Raw genomic sequence first — 20,498 nt, 5'->3', positions numbered from 1 at the left:
AATGTTAACGTCTTCTGCTAAACAGAGAATGACATTGTGATGCTCTTCATGTTGCAGGACAGGAAGTCAAACTTCATACTGGAAACTCCTGTCCTTCCTGATCGCCATTCAGGAGGTCAACCAGAACCCCAGGTTGCTACCCAACATCACCTTGGGCTACAGCATCTATGAGAACTATTATGATGCCAAAATAGCTTCTGATGCGTCGCTAGATCTGCTCTCTCCTGGGCAGGCAAATGTTCCCAACTACAACTGTGGAAGACAGAACAAGCTGCTGGTTTTCATGGAAGGGGCTGACTCTGACACCTCCGTGCAGATTTCAAGTACGTTGGGCCTCTACAAAACACCCCAGGTATGAATGCACGAACACCGGCAGCCTGCAAAGACTCCCTTCATTGAGACAAAATGCCACCAGTCACCCAAAGCAAGGAGGACTGCCTTTTCCGTGATGGTCCCTCAGTGACTGGGTTCACACAAGCGATAACTGAGACTCAGTGGTTGAGTATGGGTTGAGTGTGGGTTGTCGTGGAACCCTGTGTTGTTGTCGAAACATGGGTTATCATGTTGTCTGAACGCAGCGTGCTTTCCACAGGGCGGCTTATTTTTCTCAAACAAGCCACCCTGAGAACCCTTGGTTTGTTGTTGGGTTGTGAACTGTGAGATGGTTGTGGAGAACAAGCCATGGTTGTTAGCGTGGCTGAGTTCAGACCACTTGATAACCAATAGTTCAACAAAATCCAGGATTCCACAATAGCTCCACAAAGGGAGTCATAAGAGCATTCCATGGAACACAGTTGTATCGGTCCTTTTCTTGGAAGAGAGGGAGACGCTTGCAAGCTACCATGGAGAATTTTCCACCAACCAGACCTACGTTAAGCATGAAAGAAAAAGGCTCCTCTGAGCATGTGCCAAGTCCAGGAATTTCTCTCTGGGGCCAGAACCAAGTCATTTCAAACACAAATCCACCCCTGGCTTTCCCCCAAACATTCTTTTTCAGCAACCTGATTTAGAGGGGTGGGGAGGCTTTTAAGTTGTTGCTGTTGCCAGAGACTTGGGACTGAGAAACCGTTCCTGTCCTGCTGCAAATCACACAGAGATCTGCCCATAGACCACGACCTACCTTTTGTCCACCCCTTTTATATGGGATTGTCTGGCGACAATCATGTCAGATAGAAAGTGGAGGAAGTTATAATGGAATTCATATTGTGTGCTTGGCAAGGCAGCGCGACTGTCCTGACGGGGGCCTTTGTGGTTTCTTCTGAGCTGCAACTCATATGCTTCCCTCCCGTTATCTGCAGACATGGTCCCATGATGCAGCCCCTGACATGTTTGTCTGGAGTCAGTTTGGTCCTTGGGCCAAAATAAAGGCCCCATCCCTGGCCTAGGCCTATGAGCCTTGTTTTCGAGGAATGTCACCAAATTCATCTGGATTTTCTGTATCAGGCAATCATACTATTAGTGTAACCGAAACGGCTACACACCTGTGTTGTGAACTGTGCCAGATGAACAAGCTTTGCGACAGACTCACTCAGAGTCAGCACGGATGCGCTAGAGACATGCATTCATTCCATCTTCACCACTCGTTGGTTAAATGTACGCATCACTTCCCACCGCAAAAGCACACTTGAATGTTGCTGAGCAACGTGTTTGTGGTTTCTCAAAGGCCCTCCCATTGATCGGATGCAAGCAGCAGTTTCCCTTGGCACTTTTCCTCCAGAGCTGGCCAAGACAGAGCAAGAACGGCAGTTTTAAGAGACATTCATTGAAAACGGACACGGGTCAGGAGCGCCGGAGAATGAGGGTTCTGGGTCTGGCGTCATGGCACTTCCCCAGTAAGGTTCCCTTGCCGCACACCCATTTGCTTCCTCTCACATACTTATTTGTTCTTGTCATTATATATATATATACATATATATGTGGGATATACATATGTATCCCACATTTTCTTCCTTTTGCAAAGAACCCAAGATGGCTTCCATGGTCCTCTTCCTCTCCAGGTTATCCTCTTAAAAACCCCGTGAGGTAGGTTAGGCTGAGAGTGGGTGACTGGGCAATGAGCATCATGGCCAAGTGGGAGCTGGAACCCAGATCTCTCGACCCCCAGTCCAACACTCTAGCCACTACACCACAGGGAAGTGAAACGCTGAGCAAGTGGTGAGGTACTTAAGCAATTTTGGACTTTCCACTTAATGGTCTTATACCTCAGCCCCAAAAGCAATATATATTATTTCAATTTCATCGAATTGTGGTTGGTCAACCACTGTAATGGGGCCATGGCCTTCTCCCCCAAAGTTATAAGAACATAGGAAGAGCCCTGCTGGATCAGAGCCAGGGTCCATCTAGTCCAGCGTTCTGTTCGCACAATGGCCAACCAGCTGTTGACCATGAACCTGCAAGTAGGACTCGAGCACAACAGCACCCTCCCACCCATGTTCCCCAGCAACTGGTGCACATAGGCTCACTGCCTCTGGTACGGGAAGTAGCACATAGCCATTAAGACCAGTAACCATCGATAGCCTTCTCCTCCAGGAATTTGTCCAACCTTCTTTTAAAACCATACAAATTGGTGGCCATCGCTACATCCTGTGGTAGCAAATTCCATAGTTTAACTTCGTGCTGTGTGAAGAAGTCCTTCTTCCATCTGTCCTGAAACTCTGAGCAATCACCTTCATGGGATGACCCTGAGTTCTAGTATTTTGAGAAAAGGAGAAAAAATGTCTCCCTGTCCACATTCTCCACACCATGCACAATTTTGTGCACCTCTATCATGTTTCCCTGTACCCTCCTTTTTTCCAAGCTCAACAATCCCAGCTGTCGTAACCTTCTCTCATAGGGGAGATGCTCCAGCCCCTTGAATATTTTAGTTGCCCTTTTCTGCACCTTTTCCAGCTCTACAATATCTTTTTTAGCACTGTACACACTATTCCAGAGCTGTCCTCCTTCAATGGGACCACTGCTTCTGAGGCCAAATCTGCTCGGAACTCGTGACACTGGTCTCTGCTGACAGGAACTGTACAGGGTTTATAAGATGGTCCTTAGAGTGCAGAGAATGGCACTGTGGTATGCAGCTCTCCCTCCACAGATCCACTGCCCATCGGAATGACAGGCCATATGTTAATTACAAAGAATTTTAATTAATAGATAATATCACTGCTTTGTCCTGAAAACCAAACAAATCTTCCCCCTCTTCTGTTCCATCCTAGGTCAGTTTCGCTTCTGCTCAACATGTTCGTGACAAAGCCCAGTTCCCTCATCTCTTCCGGATGGTCCCCAAAGAAGAACCACATTACCTGGGCATCGTCAAGCTGCTCCTGCATTTCAGATGGACGTGGATCAGCCTCTTTGCTCCAGACACCGACAGTGGAGAAAGGTTCATGAACACCTTGTCCCCTGTTCTCCTCAGGAGCGGTGTTTGCGTTGCCTTCACACAAACCCTGCCGCAAATGGCTGCTTTTGAATCTGATGTGCATAAAGAGCGGTTACGCAAGGCTTGGTTTTCCGCTCACAGGGGAGTCAATGTATTCGTATACTATGGAGCATCTCTGACCTTCATAGATGTAGCAAGTCTACACATTATAGTTGACAATGCCTTGAAACCAGTTTCGGGGAAAGTGTGGGTCACAATAGCTTTGCCGTACACCAGCTTAACCATGGGTTACCACGTCTGTTACACCCCACACATCCATGGCTATTTATCTTTCTATACCCAGACAAAGAAAAGAGCAAAACGTGAAGATATGCCATTCATATCTGGGCAGTTTCCTCGTATATTTTGGGAAGGAGGATTTCATTGTTTATATTCAAAGCATACGTCCTCTGTGAAAGGTCGGAACCGATGCACAGCGAAAGAGAACCTGGAGGGCTTGCCCCAGTATTTCCTCAATATAAGCCTGACCCAAGACACCTACAGCATTTACAACACTGTCCAGGCCATCGCACATGCTTTAAATGCGGCATATTCATCCAGATCCAAGAGGATGTTCTTGGTGCGTGGAGACAGGTTGGAAGGAGAAAGGCTTGAGCCATGGCAGGTATTTCCCCCCCCCCCCAATGGTGGCTCCTTTGTAAATTATAATCAGTTTTTCAGCTCTGTGATCATTAGGTTTGGAGCCAGATTCTAAAGGATAACTGCAGACTCCAATGGATATATTTTCTGTGTATAAGTCTGGTTCTGGCTTGCCTCCACTGATTGCCAGTTTGTTGCTGGGCCAAATTCAAAGTGCTGGTTTTCAGCAACAAATTTCAGCACTGCTTGAGAGCCCAATACCACAAGGGCCATCTCTCCCCACGTGATCTCTTTTATTTATTTAACATATTTTCTGGCTGCTTTTCAGAAGACCTCCCAAGGTGGCTTTCAACAATAAAATATATAAAAACAATAAAGGCCAACAATTAAAACAACAATTAAAACCAACAATAAAACCAGTAATGATGTTATCAGCAGCAACAGTAACAGTCATACCAAGAGAAGGCCAAGGTAAAATAGTATGTTTTCAAGGCCTTCTTCAAAGCCTGCAATGACGGAGCATGGCGGACCTCCGATAGCAGCTTGTTCCAAAGGGGTGGGCCCTTGGGGTGGAACAGAAGTCCCCCAGCACCACCTTCTGAGACCGCTCCTCCAGAAAGTACTGTTGTTGTTTTTCAGTCGTTCAGTCGTGTCCGATTCTTCGTGAGCCCATGGACCATAGCATGCCAGGGCTTCCTGTCCTCTGCTCTCTCCCGGAGTGTGCTCAAGTTCATATTCATTGCATCGGTGATGCTATCCAGCCATCTCATCCTCTGACGTCCCCTTCTCCTTTTGCCTTCAATCTTTCCAAGCATCAGGGTCTTTTCCAGAGAGTTTTCTCTTCGCATTAGGTGGCCAAAATATTTCAGCTTCAGGATCTGTCCTTCCAATGAGCAGTCAGGGTTGATTTCCTTTAGGATGGACTGATTTGACCTCCTTGCAATCCAGGGAACTCATAAGAGTCCTCTCCAGCACCACAGTTCGAAAGCATCGATTCTTTGGTGCTCAGCCTTCCTTATAGTCCAGCTCTCACAGCCATAAGTTGCTACTGGGGAAACCATAGCTTTGATTATACGATCCTCTGTCGGCAAGGTGACGTCCCTGCTTCTTACTATGCTGTCTAGGTTTGCCATAGCTTTCCTCCCAAGGAGCAAGCGTCTTTTAATTTCATGGCTACAGTCACCGTCTGCGGTGATCTTGGTGCCCAAGAAAATAAAATCTGTCACTGCTTCCATTTCTTCCCCTTCTATATGCCAGGAAGTGATGAGGCCAGATGCCATGATCTTTGTTTTTTTAATGTTGAGTTTCAAACCAGCTTTTGCACTCTCCTCTTTCACCCTCAACAAGAGGCTCTTCAGATCCTCTTTGCTTTCTGCCATTAGGGTGGTATCATCTGCATATCTGAGGTTGCTGATAATTCTCCCTGCAATCGTAATTCCAACCTGTGATTCATCCAACCCAGCGTTTCTCATGATGTACTCTGCATATATGTTAAATAAGCAGTGCAACAATATGCAGCCTTGTTGTACTCCTTTCCCAATTTTGAACCAATCGGTTGTTCCATGTCCGGTTCTTACTGTTACTTCTTGACCCTCGTACAGGTTTCTCAGGAGACAGGTAAGGTGGTCTGGTACTCCCATCTCTTTAAAAATTTGCCACAGTTTGTTGTGATCCACACAATCAAAGGCTTTAGCGTAGTCAATGAAGCAGAAATAGACATTTTTCTGAAATTCTCTTGCTTTCTCCAGGATCCAGTGAATGTTGGTGATTTGATCTCTAGTTCCTCTGACTCTTCAAAACCCAGCTTGTACATCCAGTAGTTCTCAGTTCACATACTACTGAAGCCTAGCTTGTAGTATTTTGAGCATCACCTTGCTGGCATGTGAAATGAGTGCAATTGTATGGTAATTTGAACACTCTTTGGCATTGCCCTTCTTTGGAATTGGAATGTAAACTGACCTTTTCCAGTCTTGTGGCCACTGTTGAGTGTTCCAAATTTGTTGGCATATTGAGTGCAGCACTTTAACAGCATCATCTTTTAGGATCTTAAATAGCTCAGCTGGAAGACTGTCATCTCTGCTAGCTTTGTTGTTAATAATGCTTCCTAAGGCCCACTTGACTTCACTCTCGAGGATGTCCAGCTCAAGTTCAGTGAGCGCACTAGCATGGCTATCAGGGACATTCAGATCTGTCCTGTATAGTTCTTCTGTGTATTCTTTCCACCTCTTCTTCATCTCATCTGCTTCTGTTAGGTCCCTGCCTTCTTGGTCCTTTATCATGCCCGTCTTTGCACAAAACATTCCCTTGAGATCTCCGATTTTCTTGAAGAGATCTCTAGTCTTTCCCATTCTGTTGTTTTCCTCGATTTTTTTGCATTGTTCATTTAAGAAGGCCTTCTTGTCTCTCCTTGCTATTCTCTGGAAATCTGCATTCAGTTAGGTATATCTTCCCCTTTCTTCCTTGCTTTTCACTTCCCTTCTTTCCTCAGCTACTTGTCAAGCCTCATCAGACAGCCACTTTGCTTTCTTGCATTTCTTTTTCTTTGGGATGGATTGAGTTGCTGACTCCTGAACAATGTTACAGACCTCCGTCCATAGTTCCTCAGGCACTCTGTCTATCAGGTCTAATCCCTGAAATCTATTTGTCACCTCCACTATATATTCATAAGGGATATGATTTAGGTCATACCGGAATGGTTTAGTGGTTTTCCCTACGTTCTTCAATTTAAGCTGAAATTTTGCGATAAGAAGCTCATGATCTGAGCCACAGTCAGCTCCAGGTCTTGTTTTGACTGACTGTATAGAGCTTCTCCATCTTTGGCTGCAAAGGACATAATCAATCTAATTTCGATATTGACCATCTGGTGATGTCCATGTGTAGAGTCGCCTCTTGTGCTGTTGGAAAAGAGTGTTTGCTATGATCAGCGTGTTCTCTTGGCAAAACTCTATTAGCCTTTGTCCTGCTTCATTTTGTACACCAAGGCCATGCTTGCCTGTTATCCCAGTGATTTCTTGACTTCCTACTTTAGCATTCCAATCCCCTATGATGAAGAGGACATCTGTTTTTGGTGTTAGTTCTAGAAGGTGTTGTAGGTCTTCATAGAACTGATCAACCTCAGCTTCTTCGGCATCAGTGGTTGGGGCATAGACGTGAATTGCTGTGATGTTGAATGGTTTGCCTTGGATTCGTACTGAAATCATTCTATTGTTTTTGAGATTGTACCCCAGTACTGCTTTTCCTACCCTTTTGTTGACTATGTTTGCTACTCCATTTCTTCTCAGGGATTCTTGCCCACAGTAGTAGATATAATGGCCACCTGAATTAAATTCACCCATGCCTGTCCATTTTAGTTCGCTGATTCCCAAGATGTCGATGTTCAATCTTGCCATCTCATGTTTGACCACCTCCAGCTTACCTTGATTCATTGATCTGACATTCCAGGTTCCTAAACAATATTGTTCTTTACAGCATCGGACTTCTTTTTCATCACCAGACACATCCACAGCTGAGTGTCCTTTTGGCTTTGGCCCAGCCGCTTCACTCTTTCTGGCGCTACTTGGAAATTCCCTCTGCTTTTCCCTAGTAGTATATTGGACACCTTCCGACCTGAGGGGCTCATCTTCTGGCATCATATCTTTTAGGCTTGTGATACGTTCCATGGGGTTTTCTTGGCAAGAATACTGGAGTGGGTTGCCATTTCCTTCTCCAGTGGACCACATTTTGTCAGAACTCTCCACCATGACCTGTCCATCTTGGGTGGCCCTGTGCTTCCCAAGCCCAATCCAGATAGACGATCCAGAAGGATACCATGGTCAATAGTACTGAAAGCCACTGAGAGGTCCAGAAGAATCAACAGGGTAGCACTCCTCCCGCCATCAATTCCCCGGCGTGTCATCAACCAGGGTGACCAAGGCTGTCTCCGTCCCATAACCAGGCCTGAAATCTGATTGGAATGGATCTGAATAATCAGTTTCATCCCAAACTGCTTGGAGTTGTGAGGCCACTGCACATTCCAGCACCTTGCCCAAGAATGGCAAATTTGACACGGAGCCATCATTATCTGGAACCATGGGATCTACATTCGGTTTTTTCAGCAAGGATCTCGCCACAGCTTCTTTCAGGGATCTAAAGGGAAAGTAGTAGGCCTCAGTTCTCCAAGCAGCTTGTCCACATCTTCAGGTTGCACAAGCTGAAAGGTATCCATAACATGACTAGATGATGCACCAGCCCTGTCCATATCAGGCTCTGTCAAAACAATGTCATCCAATCTCTGAGGTTGGCATCAGAGGCCGTGCTCTGCATGCCTCATTTAGGAGAAGCTTTGGGGTGGCAGTTCAGGGGTGGACCTTTTCTGTGGTAGCCCCACAGCTTATGAAACACTCCTCCCAAGGAAGTTCACCTTGCATGGCTGACACTATCACATTTGCCAAAGGAGGGGCTGCCACATTACACATTACATGATTATCATGACTTTTTTTTATGTGCACTATCATTCTGGAAAGATGCTGATGCTCGGGAAAGTGGAAGGCAAAATGAAGAGGGGCCGACCAAGGGCAAGATGGATGGATGATATTCTGGAGGTGATGGACTTGACCTTGGGGGAGCTGAGGGTGGCGATGGGCGACGGCCAACAGGAAGCTCTGGCGTGGGCTGGTGCATGAAGTCATGAAGAGTCGGAAGTGACTGAACGAATAAACAACATTGCTCCAGAAGACAGATAGCCATGTGCACTAGCCCTGAGTTTTAAGACAGCGTAGAAATAATCAACTAAACAATCATGTTTTCTCTGCCATTCTAGCTTCACCCTTTCCTTGGAAATTTCCATTTTTACAATTCCTCCATGGATGGAGTGTATTTGGATGAGAACGGGGACCTGACAGCTGACTTTGACATTGTAAACTATGTGAAATTTCCCAATGAGTCCATTCACAGTGGGGACGTTGGGACTCTAGAGAAACAGAAAACCTCAGACATCACCTTCACCATTGACCAAGATGCCATTGTTTGGCCCAGCTGGTTTAACAAGGTGGGTAAGGCCACTTGTTTCATTTTATTCCCTTCAACGTGTTGGGTATTATTATCTATTCTCTTGGATTTAAAGCCATCCTGCAAACCATTGGTTTGATAGGAGAGCGGAGGTTTCCACAAGTTCACTCATGAACCTGAAAGTATAGCAGTGTTAAATTAGGGTTCCTTTCTGAACTTCTACACCAGGGGTCATAGATCATAGAGTTGGAAGGGGCCTACAAGACCATCAGGTCCACCCCCTGCTCAATGCAGGAATCCTGATTCCCAGGTGGTCTCCCATCCAAGTACGAACCGGGGCTGACCCTGCTTAGTTTCCGAGATCAGACGAGATCGGGCACATCCAGAACCAAACTGTAGACAAATGACTGACTGACAGCCATCCCTTGGCTGGATGACATCAGTGAGCTTGGCGGAAATCAAGGAAATTCTGTGGGCTGTATGCAGAAACTCTGCAGGGAGGATAAGCTCCCTGGACTGGGGGTTCTGCATCTCCATGCTACACCATATAAATAAAGAGGGGTCATCACTCTACTAATATTGAAGATGATAGGGCTGTGAATGCTGATATCTTAATTCTAACCTCTTGCAAAGGTTATCCTAAACAGCAATGATTAACCCAAATTAAGTGTCAAACTACCCTGATGTTTAATGCATCACTTATAGGGCTGTATGGATTCCCCACTGTCTGTTCTCGGGGTGGGGGGGAGGCGATCCGTTCCTCCCCTGTGGAATCCTCCGGAGTGGCTCCACTCCAAAAGGATTCCAGGGGTGGGGGAAATGGCTTGGGGGCCGCTTACCTTCCCTCCTGCCAGCCAGAGCCGTTCGCCTCCTCCCTGTCCCTGCCAATTGCCATGTCTTTCCTTTAAAAAAAAAATAAAAATGGTGATCGGCAGGACATGCCCATAGACTTAGATGAAAATAGAGTCATGTATCTTGCATCTAAGTCTATGTGTGCATAGGCTTATATGCAAGATTCGTGGCTCTATTTTGCATCTAAGTCTATGGGCACATCCTGCCGATCGTCTTTTTTTTTTTTTTTAAGAAGACATATAGAAATCGGCAGGGACAGGGAGGAGGTGAATGGCTCTGGCTGGCAAGAAGCAGCCGAGTGCCATTCCACCTCCAGCCCTCCCGGAGCAGAGATAGGCGGAGGATTAACCTCTAACAAGATTCGTGGCTCTATTTTGCGTCTAAGTCTATGGGCACATCCTGCCAATTGTCTTTTTTTAAAGAAAATATACGGAAATTGGCAGGGACAAGGAGGAGGCGAATGGCTCTGGCTGGCAAGAAGCAGCCGAGTGCCATTCCACCTCCAGCCCTCCCGGAGCAGAGATAGGCGGTCCTGAATCCACTGCGGATTCCTGAGGCTGGATTCCAAAGAATCCAGCCTCATTTGAATCTGCTGTGGAGTTCTCTGACATCCCTAATCACTTATAAATAGCAGCTGGGGGTGGAGAGGACTGACCAAGACTGAGAGTTTAAATATTTCTACTATGCCACGGTCATGACAAAAATCACCCCCAGTAGGAAACTCCTATTACTGCCACTGAAGTTCCATTGAAAAACAACAACCGTTGTCTCTCGGGACTCTGTCTTGATGGGTAGACGGTGCCTCGTTCCAGATGTAGCAGAAGCTGCAGGCCTGGAGACATCAAGGTGATCCGGGAAGGAGAGCCACGGTGCTGCTACGAATGCGCTCCCTGCACGGACGGGACAATCTCCACCAAGGAAGGCAAGTGATTCTGGAGCAAAGGCTGGCCTGTCGGGAATGGGGCACAGGATTTCATCTTTTCTTTGGATGTCTTTGAACTTGGAGTTAAAAGAAGTGGCCTTAGGGGATCAATGGTGGTTTGATTGAATCCTGCAAGGGTTTTTTTTTTTTGGGGGGGGGGGATTGGTTCAGTATTTGCAAATCAGTTGATGGTGTATGGAGATGGTCAAACTGACCGCTAGAAAATGTAAATTGGTTTCCCCCGCCTAGTACTCCACTCACAGCATCAGCCGTGCCAGATAGATCCCTGGAAATCATCCCCCACCTCTTCCATCTTGTCCCTTTCCACAAAAGACCTTTCGCGGAGGAAAAGAAGGAAGGGCATCTGACACATTTATGGAGGATAAAGCTCTCTATGGCTGCTAGTCAGAGGCAATACACCTGTGTATACCAGGTGCTGGGAGAAATGAGTGGGAGGGTCCTACTGCAGCTCATGTCCTAAGCTGACTGGGGTGGCCACTGTGTGAACGGAATGCTGGACTGAATGGACACTTGGTCTGATCCAACATGGCTTGTCTTATGTTCTTCGGTTATTTGATTGGTAGAGCAAGGACCCCTCAGTCTGGAAGCATCCCAGGATAGATAGAGAAGATGCTCACCAACCAAAGCCTGCTGCATGGCCAGGTGGTCTCACGATGCAATCCACAGCACCTGCTGAGCATCAGTAGTTCATAGTTTCTCATCTGGAAATCCAGAAAGCGATGGGCTTGGGTTGCTACATGCCAACCATGCGCATTCGCAAGCTCTTTGCACCACGGTGACCAAGGGGGTGTCCGTGATCCTCCTCCTCTCTGTTTTTACCCTCACAAGAGTCCTGTGCGGGAGGTTAGACTGAGAGTCAGTGCCTGGCCCCAGTCACCCAGTGGGCTTCGCGGGATTAGAACCCGTGTCTCCTCAATCCTAATCCACTTCCACCACTACATCACACTGGCTCCGAACATTCTGAGCTGAATACGATTACGCACAGAAATGGCCTTCGATGTGCAATATAGCCGAGGATTCAGCACTGCGCAAAGTAATATATTGTACCCGGAAATGTACTCATTTCAGCAACATCAGTAGTTATGTGTATATTTGCCCTTTCATTCACAGGGGGCCGAAGTGAGGTCTCAACATCCCTGAATGCCTTGAGTTTGTGTTGTAATATATACCCCCAGAGTCAGGGCATGCTCAAAACTTTTGGCTGCCTAAGGCAGAGAAGGAAACGGTGTCCCCGAAGCCAACGCGCATGGTTTTGGCCCCTGCAGGAAAAAATCACACATCTGCCTCCCTTCCTCCCTGGCAGTAAAAAAGAGGAAGATAAAAGATAATCATGAAATAAATGACCAATTCCTGCTTCACTTGGATAATTCTTGGCCTCTTCTCCATCCTTGGGTTCAGTGGCCCACGTGCCAGCTAAACCCTCATACGTCACTGGGAGATTTTAATGATGCTGAAATATGTCTTCTTTTCAGATGCAGACCTCTGCACTGTGTGCCCGGAAGATCAGCATCCAAACAAGGACCGAGATCAATGTATCCCAAAGACGACAACCTTCTTGTCGTATGGAGAATATTTGGGGATCATCCTAGTTTCCTTTGCCCTGTTCTTGTCCCTAACCACAGGCTTTGTGTTAGGAATCTTCATTAAATTCCTAGAAACACCAATAGTCAAAGCCAACAACCGGGACCTCTCCTACATTCTCCTCGTCTCCCTCCTGCTTTCCTTCTTGTCCTCCTTCCTATTCATTGGTCAGCCAACAACAGCAACTTGCCTCCTCTGGCAAACAGCCTTCAGCATCATTTTCTCAGTTGCCGTGTCTTCTGTGTTGGCCAAAACGATCACTGTGGTGCTGGCCTTCCTGGCCACAAAGCCAGGGAGCAATATGCGGAGGTGGTTGGGGAAGAGTTTGGCCAACTCCATTGTATTTTCCAGTTCTGGTATCCAAGTCATCATCTGTACCATTTGGCTGGGAATCTCTCCCCCGTTCCCACATCCTGACATGCACTCCCAGCCTGGAGAGATTCTACTGCAGTGTAATGAAGGGTCTCTCTCCATGTTTTATACTGCCCTTGGCTACATGGGCTTCCTGGCTGCCATCTGCTTCATGGTGGCTTTCCTGGCCAGGAAGCTGCCTGGGTCGTTCAATGAAGCCAAGCTGATCACCTTCAGCATGCTGATCTTTTGCAGTGTGTGGGTGTCCTTTGTGCCCACCTACCTGAGCACCAAGGGGAAATACATGGTAGCTGTGCAGGTCTTCACCATCTTGGCCTCCAGTGCTGGGTTGCTGGGCTGCATCTTTCTTCCCAAGTGCTACATTATTATAGTGAGGCCTGACCTGAATGCAAAGCAGCATCTAATGATGAAAACAGAAGATGGCATCTGATGCTGACTTCATTCTTTTCTGTTTTGGAATCTGCATCCAGCATAGCAGTCAGGAACACCAGCTACTAGCCCTGAGATGCAGCCATGGGTTGCTATTATAAATGGTCTCTCTTCTCTTCACAGATGTCACAGACGCAACTGGTCACATCTGATGGAGGGGAAGGCATAGTGACCCTGGAATGGCCACAGGCCCTGTTGATGTCATGCTTTGCCTGTCATATTTTATCTCCAGAACCAGAGGCAGCATTCCTCTGTATACCAGTTGCTCTGAAGCCACTTGGTTCGTTCTTAGGTCCTGAATAGTGTGAAGGGTTCCCTTTGTAGTCTCACGAGGCCAACTTGTCTTTCTTTGTCCTCTTAAAGCAGTGGGATGGATCCCCACTGGAAATAGTGCTAACTAGTCCAGTGCCACATAATTTACGTTAGTGATGGTCTCCACTTCAGTACTGACCAGATACATTACTACAGAACTGGATGTTCTCAGTTTGAGCTTCTCCTGAGTGAAAGAAAACAGAGAGTGCTACGTAATAGGAAAATACTGGCACTATATCCCCAGTCAGAAGCCTTTCTCCTCAGGGAGGAAGACTGGTTGGAGAGAGAGAGAGAGGGAGAGAGAGGCTGGCAGGGAAAGATATACAAAAGCGGTTAAAAGGAGGAAGGAAGGAAGGAAGGAAGGAAGGATTGATTGATTCTTGGAAAGAGAAATTGGGGACCATCATGTCATGGACAGATATACAGAGAGATATTTCAGTAATTACAACTGAATCTTAAACCCCTGAAGAACTTTTGTGGATAAATATAAGGTTATTAATATATTGAAACTCCTGTGTTCCCAGTTGATTGTAACTGGATTTCCTATGTAACGTTTGTGTTTTGTCAGAATGCTTAAAAATAAATGAAGAAGAAGAAGAAATGTTCCTCCTCCTTTAAAAAAATCTAATCCATCTGTACTAAGAGTCCTGCGTAACTGAAAAGTTCACATAATGCTTTGTGAACACTCACTGAGTGCAATAAAGGCCTACTTTTTCTGGTCCTGTGTGCTGAATTTAAACTGCTCCCACTTATACTGCTGTCTCAATTCCCATTAAATTCTCATGGAAGCAGCTCTGTGGGGTGTCAGACAGAGAGGAAGCATTCCCATCCCATGCCAAATGATTCTTTTCCCCCAGAGATGGCAATGATTGAACTAGGGGCATTTGTACTTCCGCTCCTTATTCAGGCTGGTCTTGCAGCTCTGTGTCGTATCAGGAACTAGGACCGTCTTCCAAGTCATGGAGAAAGATTGGGGTTCTTCTTCATCTCCCCAGTGCAAACCTCACTGTGGTAGAAGTGAGTGAGGTAATTGCTTCAGGTTGCCCACTTGTGAGCCGGCATTTGCCAGCACTTGGAGTGACAGATGTTAGCCATTTTCTGGCGATCAAGCTGCCATCCCCCTTCATGGATCGCTGCCTTGTTGTGGCGAAGGGGCTTGCGTAACTCAGTGAAGCCATAAGCTATGCCGTGCAGGGCCACCCAAGATGGACAGGTCATGGCAGAGAGTTCTGACAAAATGTGGTCCACTGGAGAAGGAAATGGCAACCCACTCCAGTATTCTTGCCAAGAAAACCCCATGGAACGTATCACAAGCCTAAAAGATATGATGCCGGAAGATGAGCCCCTCAGGTCGGAAGGTGTCCAATATACTACTGGGGAAGAGCAGAGGGTATTTCCAAGTAGCGCCAGAAAGAGTGAAGCGGCTGGGCCAAAGCCGAAAGGACACTCAGCTGTGGATGTGTCTGGTGGTGAAAAGAAAATCCGATGCTGTAAAGAACAATATTGTTTAGGAACCTGGAATGTCAGATCAATGAATCAAGGTAAGCTAGAGGTGGTCAAACATGAGATGGCAAGATTGAACATCGACATCTTGGGAATCAGCGAACTAAAATGGACAGGCATGGGCGAATTTAATTCAGGTGACCATCATATCTACTACTGTGGGCAAGAATCCCTGAGAAGAAATGGAGTAGCACTCATAGTCAACAAAAGGGTGGGAAAAGCAGTACTGGGGTACAATCTTAAAAACGACAGAATGATCTCAGTACGAATCCAAGGCAAACCATTCAACATCACATTAATTCAAGTCTATGCCCCAACCACTGAGGCCGAAGAAGCTGAGGTTGATCGGGTCTATGAAGACCTACAACACCTTCTAGAACTAACACCAAAAAAATGTGTCCTCTTCATCACAGGGGATTGGAATGCTAAAGTAGGAAGTCAAAAAATCACCGGGATAACAGGCAGGCATGGCCTTGGTGTACAAAATGAAGCAGGACAAAAGCTAATAGAGTTTTGCCAAGAGAACACGCTGATCATAGCAAACACTCTTTTCCAACAGCACAAGAGGCGACTCTACACATGGACATCACTAGATGGTCAATATCGAAATCAGATTGATTATGTCCTTTGCAGACAAAGATGGAGAAGCTCTATACACTCAGTCAAAACAAGACCTGGAGCTGACTGTGGCTCAGATCATGAGCTTCTTGTTGCAAAATTTCGGCTTAAATTGAAGAACGTCGGGAAAACCACTAAACCATTCCGGTATGACCTCAATCATATCCCTTATGAATATACAGTGGAGGTGAGGAATAGATTTCAGGGATTAGACCTGTTAGACAGAGTGCCTCAGGAACTATGGACGGAGGTCCGTAACGTTGTTCAGGAGGCAGCAACGAAATCCATCCCAAAGAAAAAGAAATGCAAGAAAGCCAAGTGGCTGTCTGATGAGGCTTTACAAGTAGCTGACGAAAGAAGGGAAGTGAAAAGCAAGGGAGAAAGGGGAAGATATATCCAACTGAATGCAGAGTTCCAGAGAATAGCAAGGAGAGACAAGAAGGCCTTCTTAAATGAACAATGCAAAGAAATCGAGGAAAACAACAGAATGGGAAAGACTAGAGATCTCTTCAAGAAAATCGGAGATCTCAAGGGAACGTTTTGTGCAAAGACGGGCATGATAAAGGACAAAGAAGGCAGGGACCTAACAGAAGCAGATGAGATTAAGAAGAGGTGGCAAGAATACACAAAAGAACTATACAGGACAGATCTGAATGTCCCTGATAGCCATGATAGTGCGGTCACTGAACTTGAGCTGGACATCCTCGAGAGTGAAGTCAAGTGGGCCTTAGGAAGCATTAGTAACAACAAAGCTAGCGGGATGACAGTATTCCAGCTGAGCTATTTAAAATCCTAAAAGATGATGCTGTTAAAGTGCTGCATTCAATATGCCAACAAATTTGGAACACTCAACAATGGCCGCAAGACTGGAAAAGGTCAGTTTACATTCCAATTCCAAAGAAGGGCAATGCCAAAGAGTGTTCAAACTACTGCACAATTGCGCTCATTTCACATGCCAGCAAGGTTATGCTCAAAATCCTACAAGCTAGGCTTCAGCAGTATGTGAACCGAGAACTACCGGAAGTACAAGCTGGGTTTCGAAGAGGCAGAGGAACTAGAGATCAAATCGCCAATGTTCGCTGGATCATGGAGAAAGCAAGAGAATTCCAGAAAAACGTCTATTTCTGCTTCATTGACTACGCTAAAGCCTTTGATTGTGTGGATCACAACAAAATGTGGCAAATTCTTAAAGAGATGGGAGTACCAGACCACCTTACCTGTCTCCTGAGAAACCTGTACGAGGGTCAAGAAGCAACAGTAAGAACCAGACATGGAACAACCGAGTGGTTCAAAATTGGGAAAGGAGTACGACAAGGCTGCATATTGTCACCCTGCTTCTTTAACTTATATGCAGAGTACATCATGAGAAATGCCGGGTTGGATGAATCACAGGTCGGAATTAAGATTGCTGGGAGAATTATCAACAACCTCCGATATGCAGACGATACCACCCTAATGCCAGAAAGCGAAAAGGATCTCAAGAGCCTCTTGTTGAGGGTGAAAGAGGAGAGTGCAAAAGCTGGTTTGAAACTCAACATTAAAAAAACGAATATCATGGCATCTGGCCCCATCACTTCCTGGCATATAGAAGGGGAAGAAATGGAAGCAGTGACAGATTTTACTTTCTTGGGCTCCAAGATCACTGCAGACGGTGACTGTAGCCATGAAATTAAAAGACTCTTGCTCCTTGGGAGGAAAGCTATGGCAAACCTAGACAGCATAGTAAGAAGCAGAGACATCACCTTGCCAACAAAGGTCCGTCTAATCAAAGCTATGGTTTTCCCAGTAGTAATGTATGGCTGTGAGAGCTGGACTATAAGGAAGGCTGAGCGCCGAAGAATTGATGCTTTCGAACTGTGGTTCTGGAGAAGACTGTTACGAGTCCCCTGGACTGCAAGGAGGTCAAATCAGACCATCCTAAAGGAAATCAACCCTGAGTGCTCATTGGAAGGACAGATCCTGAAGCTGAAGCTCAAATATTTTGGCCACCTAATGCGAAGAGAAAACTCTCTGGAAAAGACCCTGATGCTGGGAAAGACTGAAGGCAAAAGGAGAAGGGGATGACAGAGGATGAGATGGCTAGATAGCATCACCGATGCAATGAACATGAACTTGAGCACACTCCGGGAGACAGCGCAGGACAGGAAGGCCTGGCGTGCTATGGTCCATGGGGTCACGAAGAGTCGGACATGACTGAACAACTGAACAACAACAACAACAAGCTGCCATCAGAAACGTAGGAGAAGTTTCCCTCATTAACTGGGCCTGAAACAGTTGCAATGCAGGTACTAGGCCAGCGTCTCTGGGAAGCTCATCCCACAACCGTGGTGCCACCACTGAAAAGGCCCTGTCCTTAGTAGCCACCCCCCTCACCTCATCTAGCAGGGACACCTGGAGAAGGGCCTTTGAGGATGGTCTTAGGGTCATGGCAGATATATATGGAAGGAGACGATTCTTCAGGTATGCTGGCCCCAAGGTGCTGAGAGCTTTGTAGGTTGATACCAGCACTTTGCAGCTGACCCAGAAGTGAACAGGCAGCCAGTGCTGATCATAACGCCTTGGCATAGTATGATCACGTTGGCCAGTCCCCGACCCCGTTAACAATCTCACTGCCCTATTTTGGACTAGCTGAAGGTTACAGGCCATTTTCAAAGGCAGCCCCACATCTTGCAGGAATCCAGATGAGAGGTTACCCAGAGAGCAACTATGGGAGGAGTGCGGGAGCCCTAAGGGAACACGACCTTTGCTCAGCATTTCTCCAGAGTAGCACTGGGGTTACAGCCAAAACCATGTCTTTGGGTCTCCGTTGCACTCTCACCCTGAGATCTTTGGTGGGGGTGAGGTGGGTGAACTGCTTGTCATGGTCAGGACTGATTCTGAGCACAGGGAGATAGTAGCAGCTCAGATTCAGAAGAGGAGCAGCCAGGCCTGGGGGAGGTTTTTTCACGGGCCAGTTCAGATACGGGCAGGCGAGCTTCTCCGGTTACCAGCTCCCGGATGGCCGGGCACGAAGCTTCCCCCTTGCCCCCCTCGGCGAGAAGCAGCGGGGAGGAGGGGGCGGGGCTTGAGGACTGTGAGCTAAGGGATGCCAGGTGGAGATGCAGAGCTAAGAGGGAAGTGCCGGGGCGGGGCTTAGACGTCCAAACTGTTTAGCGCTGCGTGAGAGTCTACGCTGGGGAGCAGCAGGCGAGGGGCGGGACCCCCCTCCCTAAGTTAGCCAGCCAGACAGCCGCCCTTTCCAACTGCAGGCAACTTTCAGTGGTCCCATTTGAATCCCCTGGAGGCATTTCGTTGTAGCCAGAGAGTCTTCAAGGATTTCAGTCTGTAATGAACCTGCAAACAGTGAATTAAAGGTGTGAGACTGAAGCCTCTCCTTTTGCGTGTTTGTGAGAGCTTAAGGAAAGAGGGCGCCAGGGGAATCCTGACAATCATGGTGGACAATGGTGGTCTTAGAGGCTGCACGTTCTGTTGGCATAAGGCAATTTCATATCGTTGTAAGCAGGAGGGGTAGGTCTAAATGACCTTCCAAGGGTCACCCCGAGGTTATGTTTCTCCGGTTGTGAAAGGGGAACGGGTCAAACAGGATGACCAATTTTAGCCTGGCAGATGTCCTAATAATGTGGAGATTAGCTGAGTGGTGGCTGTTCTAGAGATGGTCATAGATACAGTGTTCTGAAAGGGGACTTGCCTTTCCCTCCCCTCTCCGTAATGGGAGTCTGGAGTGCAAACAATAGAGGTCCAGGTGACTAATGGTCTGTCTGTGCTGGAACTGTCTCTGCAAAGGAGGCAGAGAGAAGAATGTTCTCTGCGGGAAATCCTACAGCATCGTGGGTTTTCCTAGACATCTGATCGGGGGCAGGAATCTGTTGGACTGTTTCCTGTAAAGCAGAGGTGCACAAGGTTTTTGACCCAGAGGGCCACATCTGTTCTCAGATGGGGCATAGCACCTGCACATAGGGACGATGGCGAAATCCTCTGCAGACCCAAATGAGGCCGGATTCCAATGGATCTGACCTCTGGAGTCCGCAGCGGACCAGCTGCACTTACCTCCGTATGTGGAGGAGTTCCCCTGGGGTGGCTTTCCAGCTTCCTAAAAAAGGCGATACTCTAATGGCGGCTGCCATTACCTTATCGCAAGAAAGTTACAGGCGTAAATGCCATATTGTAGGACATTTGTAGCTGTAAAGCGCTTACCTTTAGCAAAATACAGTCATAAACAGCTGCAGTTTAGGTCAAAGTCAGTGCTTCATGGCCGCAAATGGCTGTAATTTCCCTACGATAAGCTAATGTTAGCTGCCATTAGCGTGTCGTGTTTGTTTAGAAAGCCGGAGAGCTGCTCTGCCAACTCCTGCAGAGGTGGCAGGGCTCTGGAGGAAACCGCTAGGCCCCAAGAGGCCCAAAAGGCCCCACAGTGCCCACCCCGGACCAGACAGTGAGGGGTTTGTACATCCCTACCTGCACACAGATAAGAACCTAAGAACCTAAAAAGAGAAGAGGTTCACCGCCTCGGGTCCTGGAGGTAGCACATAGCCATCAGGACTAATAGCGATTGATAGCCTTCTCCTCCAGGAATGTATCCAACCTCCTTTTAAAGCTAACCAAATTGGTAGCCATCACTACATCCTGTGGTAGAGAATTCCATAGTTTCACTATGCACTGTGTGAAGAAGTATTTCCTTTTATCTGCCTTGAACCTCCCAACAATCAGCTTCACAGGATGAGCCTAGGTTGTAGTATTTTGAGGGAGGGAGAAAAATGTCTCCCTCTCCACATTCTCCACACCATGCATAATTTTGTACACCTCTATCCTGTCTCCCCTTACATTTTTTCCAAGCTAAACAATCCCAGCTGATATAACCTTCTCTCATAGGGGAGATGCTCCAGCCCCTTGATCATT

The 20,498-nt window shown here is 47.0% G+C and overlaps 1 protein-coding gene across 1 annotated transcript; it reads left to right on the top strand.

Moving 5' to 3' along the window:
* Positions 1-8,846: 8,846 nt before the first annotated feature.
* Positions 8,847-13,170, top strand: LOC146356564 (vomeronasal type-2 receptor 26-like). The gene is made up of 3 exons (XM_084830187.1): positions 8,847-9,032; positions 10,640-10,766; positions 12,260-13,170. The coding sequence occupies exons 1-3, from the start codon at positions 8,847-8,849 to the stop codon at positions 13,168-13,170; spliced, it is 1,224 nt and encodes a 407-aa protein (XP_084686313.1).
* Positions 13,171-20,498: the final 7,328 nt, after the last annotated feature.

Source organism: Heloderma suspectum, chromosome 2 (assembly GCF_057233095.1).
Source record: "Heloderma suspectum isolate Gila_16-S chromosome 2, 16-S_ref, whole genome shotgun sequence".
Taxonomy (NCBI): domain Eukaryota; kingdom Metazoa; phylum Chordata; class Lepidosauria; order Squamata; family Helodermatidae; genus Heloderma; species Heloderma suspectum.
Note: the sequence above shows the minus strand (reverse complement) of the source record. Positions and strands in the feature narration are given on the sequence as shown.

Excerpts from the sequence above, each read along its gene's own strand:
- LOC146356564 (XM_084830187.1), top strand. The coding sequence starts at position 8,847 with ATGGATGGAGTGTATTTGGATGAGAACGGGGACCTGACAGCTGACTTT. Across the intron at positions 9,033-10,639 it reads GGCCCAGCTGGTTTAACAAG|ACGGTGCCTCGTTCCAGATG; the intron begins GTGGGTAAGGCC and ends CTTGATGGGTAG. Across the intron at positions 10,767-12,259 it reads GACAATCTCCACCAAGGAAG|ATGCAGACCTCTGCACTGTG; the intron begins GCAAGTGATTCT and ends TCTTCTTTTCAG.